Genomic DNA, 15,635 nt, shown 5'->3' on the forward strand with positions numbered 1-15,635 from the left:
GTGCTGCGATCTTGCACTCACTGCTACAAAGGTTGTGTTAGGTAGCACTCTATTGTGAAATAGGAAAAACATATACAGAATATAAATAAACTATCAAATAATAGAGACTGATTACATCAAGTATACTCAATATAAGTAATACAAAATAGACATTTTGCCATTCACATATTACCTAAAATCTTTCTTTATTAAAACTCCTGTGTTTTTAGTATTTTTCTCAACTACAAGGCGTTTTAATTGTGATGACTTAAACAAGATGAAAAAAGAGGCAGGGTACACCCTTTCTTCTAGTGCTCCAAACTGTTAATTCACGGTGTTTAATAATACCTGGACTTAGTAAAGTCTTTTGATTTCGTCCAATCTGTAAATGGTGCCACTTAAGAATGTGGACACATGCTAGACTTGGTTTTATCTTATGATCTTTAACAATGTATGTGTTAAAGATGCGTTTTTTTCCGACCATATGCCTATTTTATTTGATATTGCTTCTCTTAACGCCATTGCAAATTGGGCTGTGCCTGTTCGATATTATTGTGCCTTTCGTTCTGATACTGCCGAACAGTTTTATATTGTTTGACAATCTCATGTCATATTCTTCGGAGTTGCCTACCTCAAATGACTTACTTCTGTATTTTGATTTTGCTTGTAAATCTGCGCTGGATGTTGTTGCCCCATTGACACTAAGACAATGTAAATCCAAGACAAGGTTTTGGCTAACTGATTTCACCCGAGAAATTAGAAAACAATGTGGGAGATGTGAAAGACAGCGGAAGAAAGACAGGCTGCATTTCTGTCTGGAAACCTTAAAAAGTAGTTGGAAAAGTTATCCTAAGGCGGTTAAAGCCGATAAACTTGCCTGTCTTTCTCAACTTATTTCGGCCAACTCACACAACCCCCGTGTTTTATATAATACTAAAAATTCCTTTGATGATCATTTAAATAGGGTGGTAAACTCGTCTTTTTATTACCTCAGATGCCTATCGAAGGTCAAGCCTTTCCTTTCCAAACACAATTTGGAAACTGTTATTCATGCTTTTATCACGTCACGTTTGGACTATTGCAGTTCCCTTATAATTTGGGTTGGGTTGGGCACCCTGTCACGCTTGCAATTAGTGCAAAATGCGGCAGCACGTTTTTTAACTGGTAGAAGGAAATTTGATCGCATCACTCCGATTCTGGCTTCACTACATTGGCTTCCAATTGAATGAAGGGAGAAAGGAATCAAAGCTTTGTGCATGTGCTCCAGTGGCGCAATTGGGTAGCGCGTGGTACTTATATGGCAGTATTGGGATGAGCTATGCTGAGGTTGTGAGTTCAAACCTCACCTGGAGCAGATTCTTGAAGTCAATGTTTACCTAAAGGGGAAAGAAGTATCTCCTTAACCTGTTTTCTTTAAGAGACAACAAATGTCATGTATGCCTATTATAAAGTGAATTTGTGTACTTTCTTCAAAGAAAGTATCTTTTGTGAGCCTCACGCCGAGGACATCAATGGGCTTACTGAGTGTATCACAGACTACATAACTTTCTGCACCAACTCCGTTGTTCCAGCTCAGACTGTTCATTGTTACCCAAATAACAAGCCGTGGGTGACTAAGGACTGTGCCAGCCTCTCTCTTCACATGGCGCTGTTGCCTCCTGTGAGATTCCTGACACCCCTCCCCCACCCATCACCTTCACTCAATACCAGGTTGAGATGCAAATGAGGAGACTTCACTCAGGCAAGTCTGCTGGACCAGACGGAGTGAGTCCCCTCATCCTCAAGGCCTGTGCCCCCCAGCTGTGTGGAGTCTTTCATAAACTGTTTATGCTGAGTTTGAGTCTGCAGAGGGTACCAGTGATGTGGAAGACATCATGCCTCATCCCTATTCCAAAGACGCCACGTCCCAGTGGCCCCCAGGATTACAGGCCCGTGGCACTGACCTCCCACATCATGAAGACCCTGGAAAGGCTCATCCTGGACCAGCTGCGACCCATTGTCAGACCACATCTGGATCCCCTTCAATTTGCTTATCAGCTTCGTCTCGGAACAGAGGACGCCATCATCTACCTGCTCAATCGAGTCTACACCCATCTGGACCAGCACTGTGAGGGTCATGTTTTTTGACTTTTCCAGTGCTTTCAACACCATCAGGCTGACCCTCCTGGGTGATAAGTTAACAGCAATGCAGGTGGATGCTTCTCTGGTGTCCTGGATTGTTGATTACCTGACAGGAAGATCACAATATGTACGTCTCCCACAGTGTGTGTCTGACAAGGTAATCAGCAACATAGGGGCACCACAGGGGACTGTCCTTTCCCCCTTCCTCTTCACCCTCTACACCACAGACTTCAGCCACTGCACAGAGACCTGCCATCTTCAGAAGTTTTCTGATGACTCCGCGGTGGTTGGATGCGTCAGCAGGGATGATGTGACAGAGTACCGGACTGTGGTCGACTCCTTTGTTACGTGGTGTGAGCAGAATCATCTGCAGCTCAATGTGGCAAAGACCCAGGAATTGATAGTGAACTTCAGGAAGACCAGGAAACACTTGACCCCTGTTTCAATCCAGGGGGTCAGTGTTGACATTGTGGAGGACTATAAATACCTTGGAGTACACACTGACAATAAACTGGACTGGGCTACAAACACCACAGCATTTTACAGAAAGGGTCAGAGTCGTCTCTATTTTTTGAGGCGACTGAGGTCCTTCAACATCTGCCAGAAAATGCTCAGGATTTTCTATGAGTCTGTTGTGGCCAGTGCGATCCTCTATGCTGTTGCATGCTGGGGAAGCATCTTAGTTAGTGTATTGTCTGTCTTTGTTAATGTTTGTTTATAATGGAGCACTGTAACGAAAAATAATTTCCCCTAGGGATCAATAAAGTATCCTGATTCTGATTCTGATTATTTTATAGAAATTTTGCCATCTATTTATTATATAAAAACTTCTTTCTTAAAACCCACCTCTTTGTTTTCAGAGATATAAAACACTGTCTGGCTTCATAAGCATTATGATGACTTAAACCATGACCACATGATGGCACTGTAGAACACCTTAAGAAATTATTGTAAACGTTCCTAATAATGATTTAAAAATAAAGCATTATTGTGTGTGTGTGTGTGTCCTCTTGTATAGTTTATATCAGTGGTTCTGAGACTGCAGGACTTGGTCAAACATCCAACATTGGTCCAAGTTGAACACCAATCATCACAGGAGATGATGGAGAAAAACTGAGGTGAATATTATTTATAAGAGAAAATTAAAAAACAGAATGAATATAATGAACTGTTATACATTTATGCTGTGTTTCAACTGGGATGAACATTCAATTTAGTCTGAGTGTTACTCCCACTAAAATATTTTCCAGTTTTAGTAATGAATAGGAAACCTGAGTGAAAATCCCAGCAGCTGGCTGACTCATGACCCTGATTGCTGATTGACAGCACCTGTGTGAAGTAGTGCTCGAAGTGTGTATAAAAGCAGCAGACTGTGTTTTGTTTCAGTATGAGTTTTTTTTTTTCTCCTGTTCCTACGTCAGCTAGTCAGAAAACTCATCAGTTACAGTTGTGCACCAGTTTTGAGAATGGGTAAGAGGTTTTCTTCCTGGTAACTGCTGAAACGTGTTTGGTTTCTAATTGTGAAAGTGTTTGGTTTTTGTTTTGGCTGTTTCCTTTGGCAATTAATGTGAAATATTTGTATGTGACTGGAACTCTATCAAATCTTTATTTTTGGCTTTGCAGCCAAGAAAGTGCTGATTGTGTATGCCCATGAAAGCCCTGCCTCTTTCAATGCTGCTGCCAAAGATGCTGCTGTTGCAGCCTTGACTGCTCAAGGCTGCACTGTAGAGGTGTCTGACCTGTACGCCATGAAGTTCAAAGCTGCTGCTACTACTGAGGACATCACTGGTATACAAATATTCTGCAGGTATAGCAATGCTTTGTGCTTCAGTTGTAAATATTAGCTTTATTTGCAGGTGGAGTGAAGGATGCTGAGAACTTCTGCTACGCAAAGGAGATCAAATTGGCATCAGAGGAGGGCAGACTTGCAGAAGACATCAAAAAAGAGCAGGAGAAGCTCAAGGAGGCAGACCTTGTCATCTTTCAGGTAGTGTCTGACTGGAAATGTCTTTGTGATAGGATGAAGGGTGTCCACATCAGCAGTGAATGTACATTTCAAAACAGACCTGCACATATTTTATTCTATTAACATCAGCCACTGCACTGTGAAAGATTCTGTTCTGGTGCTACCAAAATACTGTAGTTCTGTAATTTGCATATGGATGTACGTATATCTAAATTGGATACACTATACAATGTAGAAATATCTTCACGTAGTATGGTTAAGTAAACTGCTTATTATTTCTTCTGTGTGTACTTTACTGCTGCAACAAAGTGAATTTCACATTCTCTTGCAATAAAGGCTCTCATCACATTAAAATGACCATTAAACCTGTGTTCCTAGTTCCCCATGTACTGGTCATCTGTTCCTGCAATCATGAAGGGGTGGATGGATCGTGTGTTGGGCTTTGCCTACGCACAGGAGAAGCGGTACAGTGAGGGGATCTTCAAGGTGAGAGCTCCACCAACGTGTCTGTGTTCAGGCTGTGTCCTCTCCCTCTTTGCTCACTCCTTGCTCTCTGTACAGGACAAGAAAGCCATGCTGTCCTTCACCACTGACTGTCCTGAATCTGTGTGCAGTGACACTGGCATCAATGGTGACATCAATGTCACACTGTGGCCACTGCAGGTGAGGTCTCACTATAAACAGAGCCAAGCATGAAATGATCTGTCATGTAGTAACAGCTGCTCCTCCCTGTGTGCAGAACGGGATCCTGAACTACTGTGGCTTCCAGGTTTTTGCCCCTCAGATCTTCTGGGATCCTGCTACTGGTTCTCCTGAATCTCGCAGCTCCATGCTGGAGGGCTGGCGCACACGGCTGCAAAACCTCTGTGGGGAAGCCACTGTGTACTTTGCTCCCTTGGACTACTTTGACAAGGAGAAGGGTTTCCTGCTGAAGCCTGAGGTCAAAGAGAAATATGCCAGCAAAGAGTCTGGCCTCACAGTGGGGATCCACATGGGCAAGCCACTGCCAGCCAACAGCCAGACCAAGGCCGGGGTCTGATGATGGAGTGGGTCCATGTAATGTCTTGATCTTAAAATAAAGCCTGCTTTATTCAAACTTTGAGCAATGAGTTATAAATGCACCACTTGGGTTTCATACATGTTATCCCTCTAGAACATGATGTATACTACCACAATGTAATGATGGTTCTTAGTCCATATAGGATCAAGTCATGTATGGCTTTAAATGTGATGGGGGGGCTGGTTATCGTTCCACATGCTAATGAAAATCCCTGTTCTAATAGGAACACAGGTGTTTAGGGTTTTTCTTTTTTTTGGGGGGTGACCGTACACAAAGGTTGAAAGCAAGCCTGACACCTGACCGCTGCTGTAGATCAGGTGACTGCAAGCCCTATTGCGCCTCACTGCCTATACTACAGGCTTTGGCTGGGTTTAGCATGAACGCAGCTTTAATTCAATTTTATTTATATAGCGCCAAATCACAAGTCATCTAAAGGTGCTTCATGGATCACACTTTCAGCAGTATGTGTTCCTTCTGTCCTACATGCAGTTGCACTCTTGCAATTTCTGTGAGGTAAAAATGTCTATTGCCACTGTGGGATCTTCCACGATTTTGCTCCTCCCACACATGAACTGAAATCAGCTGACTGTGATGCCAGTGCACAGGAAGAGTAAAGCATGTTTAATATTTAAAGATTGTGTTTGTCCTTTTTCTAATATTTGTACTGGTGGCTTTTAAGCATTTCTATTCCCCTGCCACCGGTTGGTCAAGCAAATCCATGTGAGCGGCTATAGTTTTTTTTTTTTTTTTTTTGTACCAAATTCAACCAAGATTTAGCCAGTCATGTGCTCCTCCACTACCAAGAACTGTAGAAGCCAATCAGCTCTCGCTGCAGTGGAAGCACACTAACTGTACTGAAGACTAATCAACATTTATATGTAGTTCACTTAGCTGCTTTTTAAAAAGTAAGAGCCAAGGATGTCAGAATAGCTCATTTAAATGCGTGAAAGTCGATCAAATAGTACAGTTAACTGCTTCTAAAACATTACTGGGAAATAGTATAACAGAGAGCAGGGACGTGCAGAGAGGTTTAAAGGGGCGGGTGCTCAAAGTTAAAAAGGGGCACATTGAACCATGCTGAATAACAACAACACACATTCATCAAGAATCTAATATGGGAAGGGCAGGGCTGTGTTGATCTGAGACTGTAGACATTAAAAAGTCCACAGGAGAGATGGTAGCTGATTAAACAAGTTTCATGAGATAATAACAAAATGCAAAGATTGGTGACAGCGCTTGGAACCATAAGGCAACGAAAAACTGTGACATAAACTCGGCTCTGCCTGTGAATCACTCTTTGCTTCTCTTCTTCCTTCCTTCCCATCATTTCATATATCACTCTCCACTTGCTGTCTATCTGAGAACAAGGCACAACTTGCTATTGCAATAAACTATAATCTAATTATCCACACCTAACAACTCTTGCACTTAATCTATAATAAAATGATGACAGCAAAATGTTATAGCACTGCCTTTAGTAGCCTCATACAGCTCCTACTGTTTCCTCCTCATGTCCTTACCAGCCATGTCTGCACAATGTTATATCATGAGTAATATTTTTTTAAATCGAGCTAAATAAAACACACACATGCACACACAGTGACATTTTAGACCTTCTTCAGAATACTGTTTATACTATGGGCATCCTTACATTATTATTTATTACTAGAGCTACAATAATAAAGCAATGAGGAGGGGGAAGTAATAAATATGAAATAATGTATTTATGATGATTCCATTTGTTTCACTATCCACTCTGTGCAGGGCAAAGCTTATTACATTTTTAAACTGTAGAGATACAATCATTTTACTGCTGTAAAATCCAACTTTTGTCTTATTTAAAATATAAATCTAATATAATCTGCTTCTTAATGTATGTTCTTTAAAATACAGCGTGTGTTTTTTAATATATTATAATTATAATAATTATTATGTGGACATGCATATTAGATCGTTTTTTAGTGAAATATAATCCCTCCAGAAAGGCAGGAAATGCCCAGAAACTTACTTTAAAACTAAATATGTTCCCTAAAACGGTGACAGAGCTACAGACCCATGACAGCCTTACACAGGTAGCCAGCAGCTATGACCAGCACTACTTGTGCAGTTAATAAAAGGACAGGTAATGTTTGTCACGCTGTTGCACACACAGCACGCTCGTTTGTTTCAGTTCGTCAGTTGCAACAAGACAGCTTACCAACGTGTATGTAATAAGCTAATACTCCTGTGTGCTACACACTACAGTGTGCGCTGTACACCTACTTACTGGGTTTGTCGCATCAGTCTGTGTCTCTGAGTTAACTTGTGTTTCTCCTACAGCTCCGGACCGCAACAAATGCGCGTGCTCTTTGTGAGCTCGTTCCCGGCTCGTAACCAGCGCGTTCTGCCGTCGAGGGCGATCATTGGTTAAATGTGATCATGTGACTGATGCAAGCCAGATCCTTTTATTTAGCAAAACTATGATTAATAGTTAAATATTATTGTTGAGGGGCACAGACAGGACTCCGCACGCACACACACATAAAATAAATAAATAAATAAATAAAAAAAATTTAAAAGTTGCCTCAACAAAAGGGCACTTTGGGCACTCATCAGGAAAGGGGCGGGTGCTCCCTGGTCTCTATCCATCTAGTATTAAATCTTTCTGGGAAACAAGTATGTATATTATGCACACACACAAACACACATGCAGCTATTACCTATTTCTTGTTTTTATACCTAAGATGAATTATTGTTGAATGAAGACATTTTTCAAACAAATGTAAAATGTGGGCAATTGTGTTTATTGGGTAAAGGAAAAGGCAGAAGGGGAGGAAAGGATAGAAAGAATGAAAGAGAGAGATGAGAGAAAACCCCAACAATCCCCTCTGAGCAAGCAGCAGGCGACAGTGGATAGGAAAAACTCCTTTTAAAGTGAAAGACACCTAAAGGAGAAACCTATGGCAGAACCAGGCTCAGGAGGGGGCAGTCAACTGCCGGGACTGGTCGGGGGGTGAGGGTGAAAAAAGAAAAAGGAGGGAGGGGAAGGGGGGAAATGAAGATGGAATAGAGGTGGAGGAAGACGAGGTTACATCAGGTGAGAAGCAGCAGTGCCCCTCCTCCAGAACCAGTGGAAGCGTTTTTTCTTCTTTTTCAGATACTCTTCCACCAGCACTTTTTTCTCAATGATGAGGGTTTTCAGCTCATCGATTGTTTCTGCGTTTTCTTTCTCAAGTTTGTTGCATCTTTTCACCATGTCTTCTAATTGTTCTTGTTTTTCTTTAAGCTTGTCTTTCAGTTCTTTAACTGTTGCCTCCTCTATTCGCTTTGCCTTGTGCACATCTGTGTGCATGTCTTCCAGCTGCTGGTTTCTCTTCTGGATTTCTTGAAGTCTACACTGCAGGTCTTTATGTGTTTTCTGTTGTTCTTGCTTTTGCGCCTGGATTTCAGTGTTTTTGTACTTCAAGGTCTTAGAAAGTTCCTCAAGTTCGGTATTTTTTCTCAGCATCTCATTGATGCTACTCTGCATCGCTGAGCATTGTTTTTCCAGCTTTTTCTTTTCTTCTTCCAGTACAGTTGATTTGTACTTTGTTTCGTTATACAATTCTTGGAGTGCTTGATTTTTCCTTTGGAGATGAAGTTTTTCTTCTTCCTGTTGTATTTTCTGTTGGTCTTTTTCTTGAAGAAGCTCTTTATTTCCGTGCACTTTTTTATCAAGCCTGATTTGGAGCGATCTGTGTTTTTCCTCCATCTCGTCAAGCTTGGAGTCCATTTCTTTCTGTTTCATTTCCAGTTTCTTCTTGTCTTGAAGCAACTGTTGACTTTTGTGCAGAGTTTTGTCATGTTTCACCTGCAGCGCTTTGTATTTTTCCTCCATGGCTTGGAGTTTGCTCTGCAGGTCTCTCTGCTCTACGGGCTCTTGTTTCTTTTCTTGGAGGTTCTCCTTATTTCTCTCCAGAGCTTCATCAAGCATTACTCGCAAGCCTTCATTTTGTTTCTCAATGTTCCTCAGCTTGCAATCCATTTCTTCCTTTTTTATTTTCTGTTGGTCTATCTTGTGAAGAAACTCTTTATTTCTCTCCAGAGCTTCATCAAGCATCACTTGCAAGCCTTCATTCTGTTTCTTGATGTGCCTCAGCTTGCAATCCATTTCTTCCTTTTTTATTTTCTGTTGGTCTTTCTCGTGCAGAAACTCTTTATTTCTCTCCAGAGCTTCATCAAGCATCACTTGCAAGCCTTCATTTTGTTTCTCGATGTTCCTCAGCTTGCAATCCATTTCTTCCTGATGTATTTTCTGTTGGTCTTTTTCTTGAAGCAGCTCTTTATTTTTGAGCAGTGTTTCCTCAAGAGTTAGTTGCAGCATTTTCAGTTTTTCCTCCAAGACTTCAAGCTGGGAGTCTGTTTCTTTCTCCAGCATTTCTTGTTGCTCTCTCTCTTGAATGAACTCTTTATTTCTGTGCACTGTTTTCTCAAGCTTGATTTGGAGCGATCTGTGTTTTTCCTCCATCTCGTCAAGCTTGGAGTCAATTTCCTTCTGTTTCATTTCCATTTGCTTCTTGTCTTGAAGCAACTGTTGACTTTTGTGCAGAGTTTTGTCATGTTTCACCTGCAGCGCTTTGTATTTTTCCTCCATGGCTTGGAGTTTGCTCTGCATGTCTCTCTGCTGTGTGGACTGTTGCTTCTCTTCTTGGTGGATTTCCTTCAGTTTTTCCAGAGCTTCGTCAAGCTTCTCTTGGAGCTCCTGATTCTTCTTGACCATGTTTTCCTGTTTTATGCTCTCTTTTTTCTCCTTTTGGAGCAGATCTTTATTTTTTTCCAGAGCTCCATCAAGCTTTTCTTGGAGCTCCTGATTCTTCTTGAGCATTTTATCCCCTTTAATGCTCTCTTTTTTCTCATTTTGGAGCAGATCTTTAATTTTTTCTAGAGCTTCATCAAGCTTTTCTTGGAGCTCGTGATTCTTCTTATCTTGGAGAGCCCATTGTTTCTCCTCAATAATACCTTCCCTTTCCTGAAGCTGGTAGGATAATTTTTCTAATTCAGCGCTCTTTCTCTCATTTTCTTCTGTCAGGATCTTAATCTTTTCTCTGTTCATGAGATTTTCCTTCTCCATTTCTTCCAATCGCTTTTCCTCTAATTCCACCTGTTCATCCCAAGGAAGAGAGCTGATGTAAGGGTCTAGGGACTCATACCATGGAATAGAGCTGGGGTCAGCTTCTTGTCTTTCTTGCTCTTTCTGAGACATGTTGGAGTCTGTATACCGTGAGTACGAAAAGTATCCAGATGTTTGAAAATGCTTTACTGGTGAACGTTTGAATGCTGCTAACATAAGTGCTGCAAATAACGGACTGAAAGTTGTACCTCCTCACCCCTATTTATGGATTCAGAAGCCTGTGACATCACAATTCCATAAGCCAATGAGGTTGTCACATGACATTCTAGAATGAGGTCATGTTTTTGTATGAATTTTTTAAATAACATCAACATTCCGTAAGCCAATGAGGTTCTTACATGACTTTTGAATGAGGATAATTATTTTGTGTTAATCGACATGCCTGCTGCAGCTCAGAGCTCATGAGCTCAAACGATCCTCCAACCTCAGCCTCCCGGTAGCTTGGATTACAGGCACGCGCCACCGCACCCGGCGAGAAGCAGCTACGTTAACAGGGCTTTTAACTATGTCTGAGGTGACATCATGACACTAACCTGCTGCCCATCATTAGCAAAGTTGTAATGATGGGCAGCAAAGATGAGGAATGAATGGTGCACAATTGTTATATGCAAGTTTTTAGAAAGCTCGTGGTTAACCCAAGAGTATTTTGTCACAATATCAAGAAGAGTAAAGCTTCAATGTCAAGAATAGATAGGAATATAGGGAATTATATATTTTTATTTAAAGACAGGACTCACATGTTTTCATTTCTAGTCTTTAAAACCTGTCTCTATCAGGGACGTGCAGAGAGGTTTAAAGGGGCGGGTGCTCAAAGTTAAAAAGGGGCACATTGAACCATGCTGAATAACAACAACACACATTCATCAAGAATCTAATATGGGAAGGGCAGGGCTGTGTTGATCTGAGACTGTAGACATTAAAAAGTCCACAGGAGAGATGGTAGCTGATTAAACAAGTTTCATGAGATAATAACAAAATGCAAAGATTGGTGACAGCACTTGGAACCATAAGGCAACGAAAAACTGTGACATAAACTCGGCTCTGCCTGTGAATCACTCTTTGCTTCTCTTCTTCCTTCCTTCCCATCATTTCATATATCACTCTCCACTTGCTGTCTATCTGAGAACAAGGCACAACTTGCTATTGCAATAAACTATAATCTAATTATCCACACCTAACAACTCTTGCACTTAATCTATAATAAAATGATGACAGCAAAATGTTATAGCCCTGCCTTTAGTAGCCTCATACAGCTCCTACTGTTTCCTCCTCATGTCCTTACCAGCCATGTCTGCACAATGTTATATCATGAGTAATATTTTTTTAAATCCAGCTAAATAAAACACACACATGCACACACAGTGACATTTTAGACCTTCTTCAGAATACTGTTTATACTATGGGCATCCTTACATTATTATTTATTACTAGAGCTACAATAATAAAGCAATGAGGAGGGGGAAGTAATAAATATGAAATAATGTATTTATGATGATTCCATTTGTTTCACTATTCACTCTGTGCAGGGCAAAGCTTATTACATTTTTAAACTGTAGAGATACAATCATTTTACTGCTGTAAAATCCAACTTTTGTCTTATTTAAAATATAAATCTAATATAATCTGCTTCTTAATGTATGTTCTTTAAAATACAGCGTGTGTTTTTTAATATATTATAATTATAATAATGCACAATTATGTGGACATGCATATTAGATCGTTTTTAGTGAAATATAATCCCTCCAGAAAGGCAGGAAATGCCCAGAAACTTACTTTAAAACTAAATATGTTCCCTAAAACGGTGACAGAGCTACAGACCCATGACAGCCTTACACAGGTAGCCAGCAGCTATGACCAGCACTACTTGTGCAGTTAATAAAAGGACAGGTAATGTTTGTCACGCTGTTGCACACACAGCACGCTCGTTTGTTTCAGTTCGTCAGTTGCAACAAGACAGCTTACCAACGTGTATGTAATAAGCTAATACTCCTGTGTGCTACACACTACAGTGTGCGCTGTACACCTACTTACTGGGTTTGTCGCATCAGTCTGTGTCTCTGAGTTAACTTGTGTTTCTCCTACAGCTCCGGACCGCAACAAATGCGCGTGCTCTTTGTGAGCTCGTTCCCGGCTCGTAACCAGCGCGTTCTGCCGTCGAGGGCGATCATTGGTTAAATGTGATCATGTGACTGATGCAAGCCAGATCCTTTTATTTAGCAAAACTATGATTAATAGTTAAATATTATTGTTGAGGGGCACAGACAGGACTCCGCACGCACACACACATAAAATAAATAAATAAATAAATAAAAAAAATTTAAAAGTTGCCTCAACAAAAGGGCACTTTGGGCACTCATCAGGAAAGGGGCGGGTGCTCAAGCCCCTCTAGCCCCCCCCTCTGCACGTCCCTGACAGAGAGGCAAATTTTATTTGAGGCAAAGCTCATATGAAAAGTAGACACAGACTTCAACTTCCTTTCATTTAATTTAGTTTTGCTAAATGGAAGTTCATGGTATAGTGGTAGAATACAGGGATACAAAGACTTTGTTGCCACCAGAGATGGGCAGTAACGCGTTACTTGTAACACGTTACTGTAATCCGATTACTTGATTCAAGTAACGAGCAAAGTAAGGGATTACTATTGCAAAAATGGTAATTAGATTACTGTTACTTTCCCGTAGGAACGCTGCGTTACTAAAACCGTGATTTTCTTGCGAGAGTGTCTCATGACAGTGACGTAAGCGAGTGCAACGTTCGTGACAACAGCTGTGTGCAGATCAACAGTGCATCATATATCGAGTACGGGAGAGAGTATGAGCGTGCAGCGTTTAAAGCGTGGAAGTACTGACCTTACTTTGAGTTTGATTCCATAAAAAGTGACAAAAACATTAGTGTCCATCGTGCGTGGGAAGAAAACTTCTTTTTACAGCGAAAAAAACCCCCTAAACTTCCAAGCAAGCACCGAGTGCGCTACGATGTAATGGGAAATTCATAGAGAAACTCTCGGATTCTTCCACTGACCGCTGCGGCACACCTGCACCAGGGTAAACCTCCGCCTACCCTACTCCTGCTTTACAGGTAAAAATAGAGCAAAAGGACTGCTAGTCTTTGACTTTATTTATTTTCTGCTGTGTTTTACTTGCATCTATTTGAAAGACTGAGTGTAAACACACAAAAAAATATATATTTTATGAGCTGGAATATGCAGAAAATAGGTTTAAATATTAAACAAAATTCTTCCAGTCAGAGAATGTTGCATATAATTAAATTTTTCCTTGATGCATAAAGTTAAAAGATTAAAACTAATAAAACAAGTTTTAAAAAGGGACTTTTCCATTTGATTACATTTTGTATGATGGATTATGCAGAAAAAGTAGAATTGGGCTGAAAGATCTATTTCTTTATCACCTATTCAGGTTGTAAATCGTGTTTTTAAAAAGTAACTAAGTAACTAAGTAATTAATTACTTTTGAAAATAAGTAATCAGTAAAGTAACGGGATTACTTTTTTGGGGAAGTAATCAGTAATTAGTTACTGATTACTTTTTTCAAGTAACTTGACCAACACTGGTTGCCACATGCTTGAATTCTTTATCAATTAGTTCAATATCTCTTAGTAAACTACACTAAAACCTACGAAAATTAAAGAATAAAAGTGAAATATGAAAAAAGGGTACAGAAATGATCTGAAACAAATGTGCACAGACTGGAAAAAAAAAGCATTTGTAACATAGATGTATAGGAAAAAAAATTGATTCCCCACATATATTAATGCATGCTGTGACAACCCTTATTGTATTATAGCACCACTGGGGGGAGGGGGGGGTGTTGCCCTACTATTATTGTAGTTGGGGGAGTCCCCTAGTGGGTGTGGGAGTATAGTGGTGGCCGTTACATGCTGATCGTGTCGCTGTTCAAAGAAACCTTACCGTTGTAACTTGGCTGGCGCCGGCGACTACCGATACCCGCACATGTATGTATGGACAGGGTAGAGCCGTGGGACCTGGCTTGTATGGTCTTATGTTGCTAACGTCAAATAAAGGTCTGTTTAACTCACTGGCTCTGAGTTATCCGGCTAACCTCCACACCACAGGTGCCTGCTGAACCTGCTAACCGCTCCTCCCTCGCCAGACTGCTGTTACAATGCATCTATCGATTAATCTTATATATAGTACATAGACTACGAGCGTGAGATTTGTGGCAATATAGTGTAGTGTAAAGCGTTTGTCCTTTGAGTGACTGACTAAGCTGCTTCTGTCCCTGTTTTTTCCAATCGACCAGTTGAATGAAGGGAGAAAGGAATAAAACCTTTGAGCATGTGCTCCAGTGGCGCAATCGGTTAGCGCGCGGTGCTTATATGACAGTATTGGGCTGAGCTATGCCGAGGTTGTGAGTTCAAGCCTCACCTGGAGCATGAACTTTAAGCTAATGCTTAGTTAATGAAAAAGATAAATGCTGAGCTCACTGAAAATGTCAACAGACTTTATAACATTGTTAAAATGAACAACATTCAAAATAAAGATTAAGAAATCCAGACTTATACCTCTCTGTGTTTGTTCTGCTATTGTTTGTTTCTGTTTACTTTAACAGCTAAAATTCAGTGGCAACTCTATGGGCTCAAATTGTGGTCATAAATATTTTGTACTTGTAAATCAGGATTTGTATGTGTAAAAAGAATTTGTGTGTGTGTGTGTAAAAAATGTTTGTGTGTGAACTTAGCCAAAAAATACGTGTGAAACTCTGCAAGTTACAAGTATGAATTTTGACCCTACTTTTCTTCCTTTCATCTGATTGGCCAACGTCATGTCAATCACAAATTTAACTATCCAATCAGAGAACAGATGGGTTTGGCTATTGGAGGGGTGCTTTATGGAGCTTCAGGTCCTTGAAGGGAATAAATGCCCTTTTACATGCCCTTTTTCCTTCATCACCATGAAGGAAAACAGTCTGTGGTGGTCCGAGTTTGGTGATTTTTGTGTCACAGGTTTACGTGCTTAATACAGGGACTTCCACAACCTTTTCAACAGCGCTGCGGACCATGGGGGGGAATGACAGTTCTGGAAATGACAGTCTTCACTGGTGGGGATAGTTACAAAGCTTTCTTCGTTACGAATTAGCATGCATGTTTTTATTGAACATTTGAAGAGCTAGCAAAAAAAAAATCAGAAACTCTTGCAGAGCACATAAAGTCTGAGATAGAAACGACAAGGAGCAGGTGCCTCTAGTACAGGTAGAGCTGCTGCAAAAACCCACAGAGCTCAGCAGCCAGTCCAACAAATTCTGGATCCTTGGCTTTTAGTTAGCATTAACAGCACATCCTGCGTCCGATGTGAAAGGACCTTTATGCTGAGCACTGTGACT

General features: G+C 40.7%; 2 protein-coding genes and 2 non-coding genes across 4 annotated transcripts; 3 read left to right on the top strand and 1 right to left on the bottom strand.

Annotated features, from left to right (window-relative positions):
* Positions 1-1,239: 1,239 nt before the first annotated feature.
* Positions 1,240-1,333, top strand: trnai-uau (transfer RNA isoleucine (anticodon UAU)). Its single transcript has 2 exons — positions 1,240-1,277; positions 1,298-1,333. It is a non-coding gene; the product is annotated as a tRNA-Ile (tRNA).
* A 2,088-nt stretch (positions 1,334-3,421) lies between these two features.
* Positions 3,422-5,168, top strand: LOC147323567 (NAD(P)H dehydrogenase [quinone] 1-like). Its single transcript, XM_086304010.1, has 6 exons — positions 3,422-3,570; positions 3,724-3,888; positions 3,957-4,087; positions 4,445-4,552; positions 4,628-4,729; positions 4,806-5,168. The coding sequence occupies exons 1-6, from the start codon at positions 3,567-3,569 to the stop codon at positions 5,103-5,105; spliced, it is 810 nt and encodes a 269-aa protein (XP_086160136.1). The 5' UTR covers positions 3,422-3,566; the 3' UTR covers positions 5,106-5,168.
* A 2,782-nt stretch (positions 5,169-7,950) lies between these two features.
* LOC147323568 (uncharacterized) lies at positions 7,951-10,613 on the bottom strand. Its single transcript, XM_086304005.1, has one exon. It carries the CDS (start codon positions 10,429-10,431, stop codon positions 8,194-8,196), a length of 2,238 nt encoding a protein of 745 aa, XP_086160131.1. The 5' UTR covers positions 10,432-10,613; the 3' UTR covers positions 7,951-8,193.
* Positions 10,614-14,594: 3,981 nt separating this feature from the next.
* trnai-uau (transfer RNA isoleucine (anticodon UAU)) lies at positions 14,595-14,688 on the top strand. The gene is made up of 2 exons: positions 14,595-14,632; positions 14,653-14,688. It is a non-coding gene; the product is annotated as a tRNA-Ile (tRNA).
* Positions 14,689-15,635: the final 947 nt, after the last annotated feature.

This window comes from Aulonocara sp. 'chitande type north' Nkhata Bay, linkage group LG8, assembly GCF_057382095.1.
Source record: "Aulonocara sp. 'chitande type north' Nkhata Bay isolate Kocher_YH1m ecotype deep benthic linkage group LG8, A_spYH_male_GT1.1, whole genome shotgun sequence".
NCBI classification, from domain to species: Eukaryota; Metazoa; Chordata; class Actinopteri; order Cichliformes; family Cichlidae; genus Aulonocara; species Aulonocara sp. 'chitande type north' Nkhata Bay.

What these genes read in the sequence shown, in the direction of transcription:
- LOC147323568 (XM_086304005.1), bottom strand. Translation starts at nt 10,431, where the DNA reads ATGTTAGCAGCATTCAAACGTTCACCAGTAAAGCATTTTCAAACATCT.
- LOC147323567 (XM_086304010.1), top strand. An exon ending in TACTACTGAGGACATCACTG is followed by an intron (nt 3,889 to 3,956) that starts GTATACAAATAT and finishes CTTTATTTGCAG; the next exon opens with GTGGAGTGAAGGATGCTGAG. An exon ending in ACAGTGAGGGGATCTTCAAG is followed by an intron (nt 4,553 to 4,627) that starts GTGAGAGCTCCA and finishes CTCTCTGTACAG; the next exon opens with GACAAGAAAGCCATGCTGTC.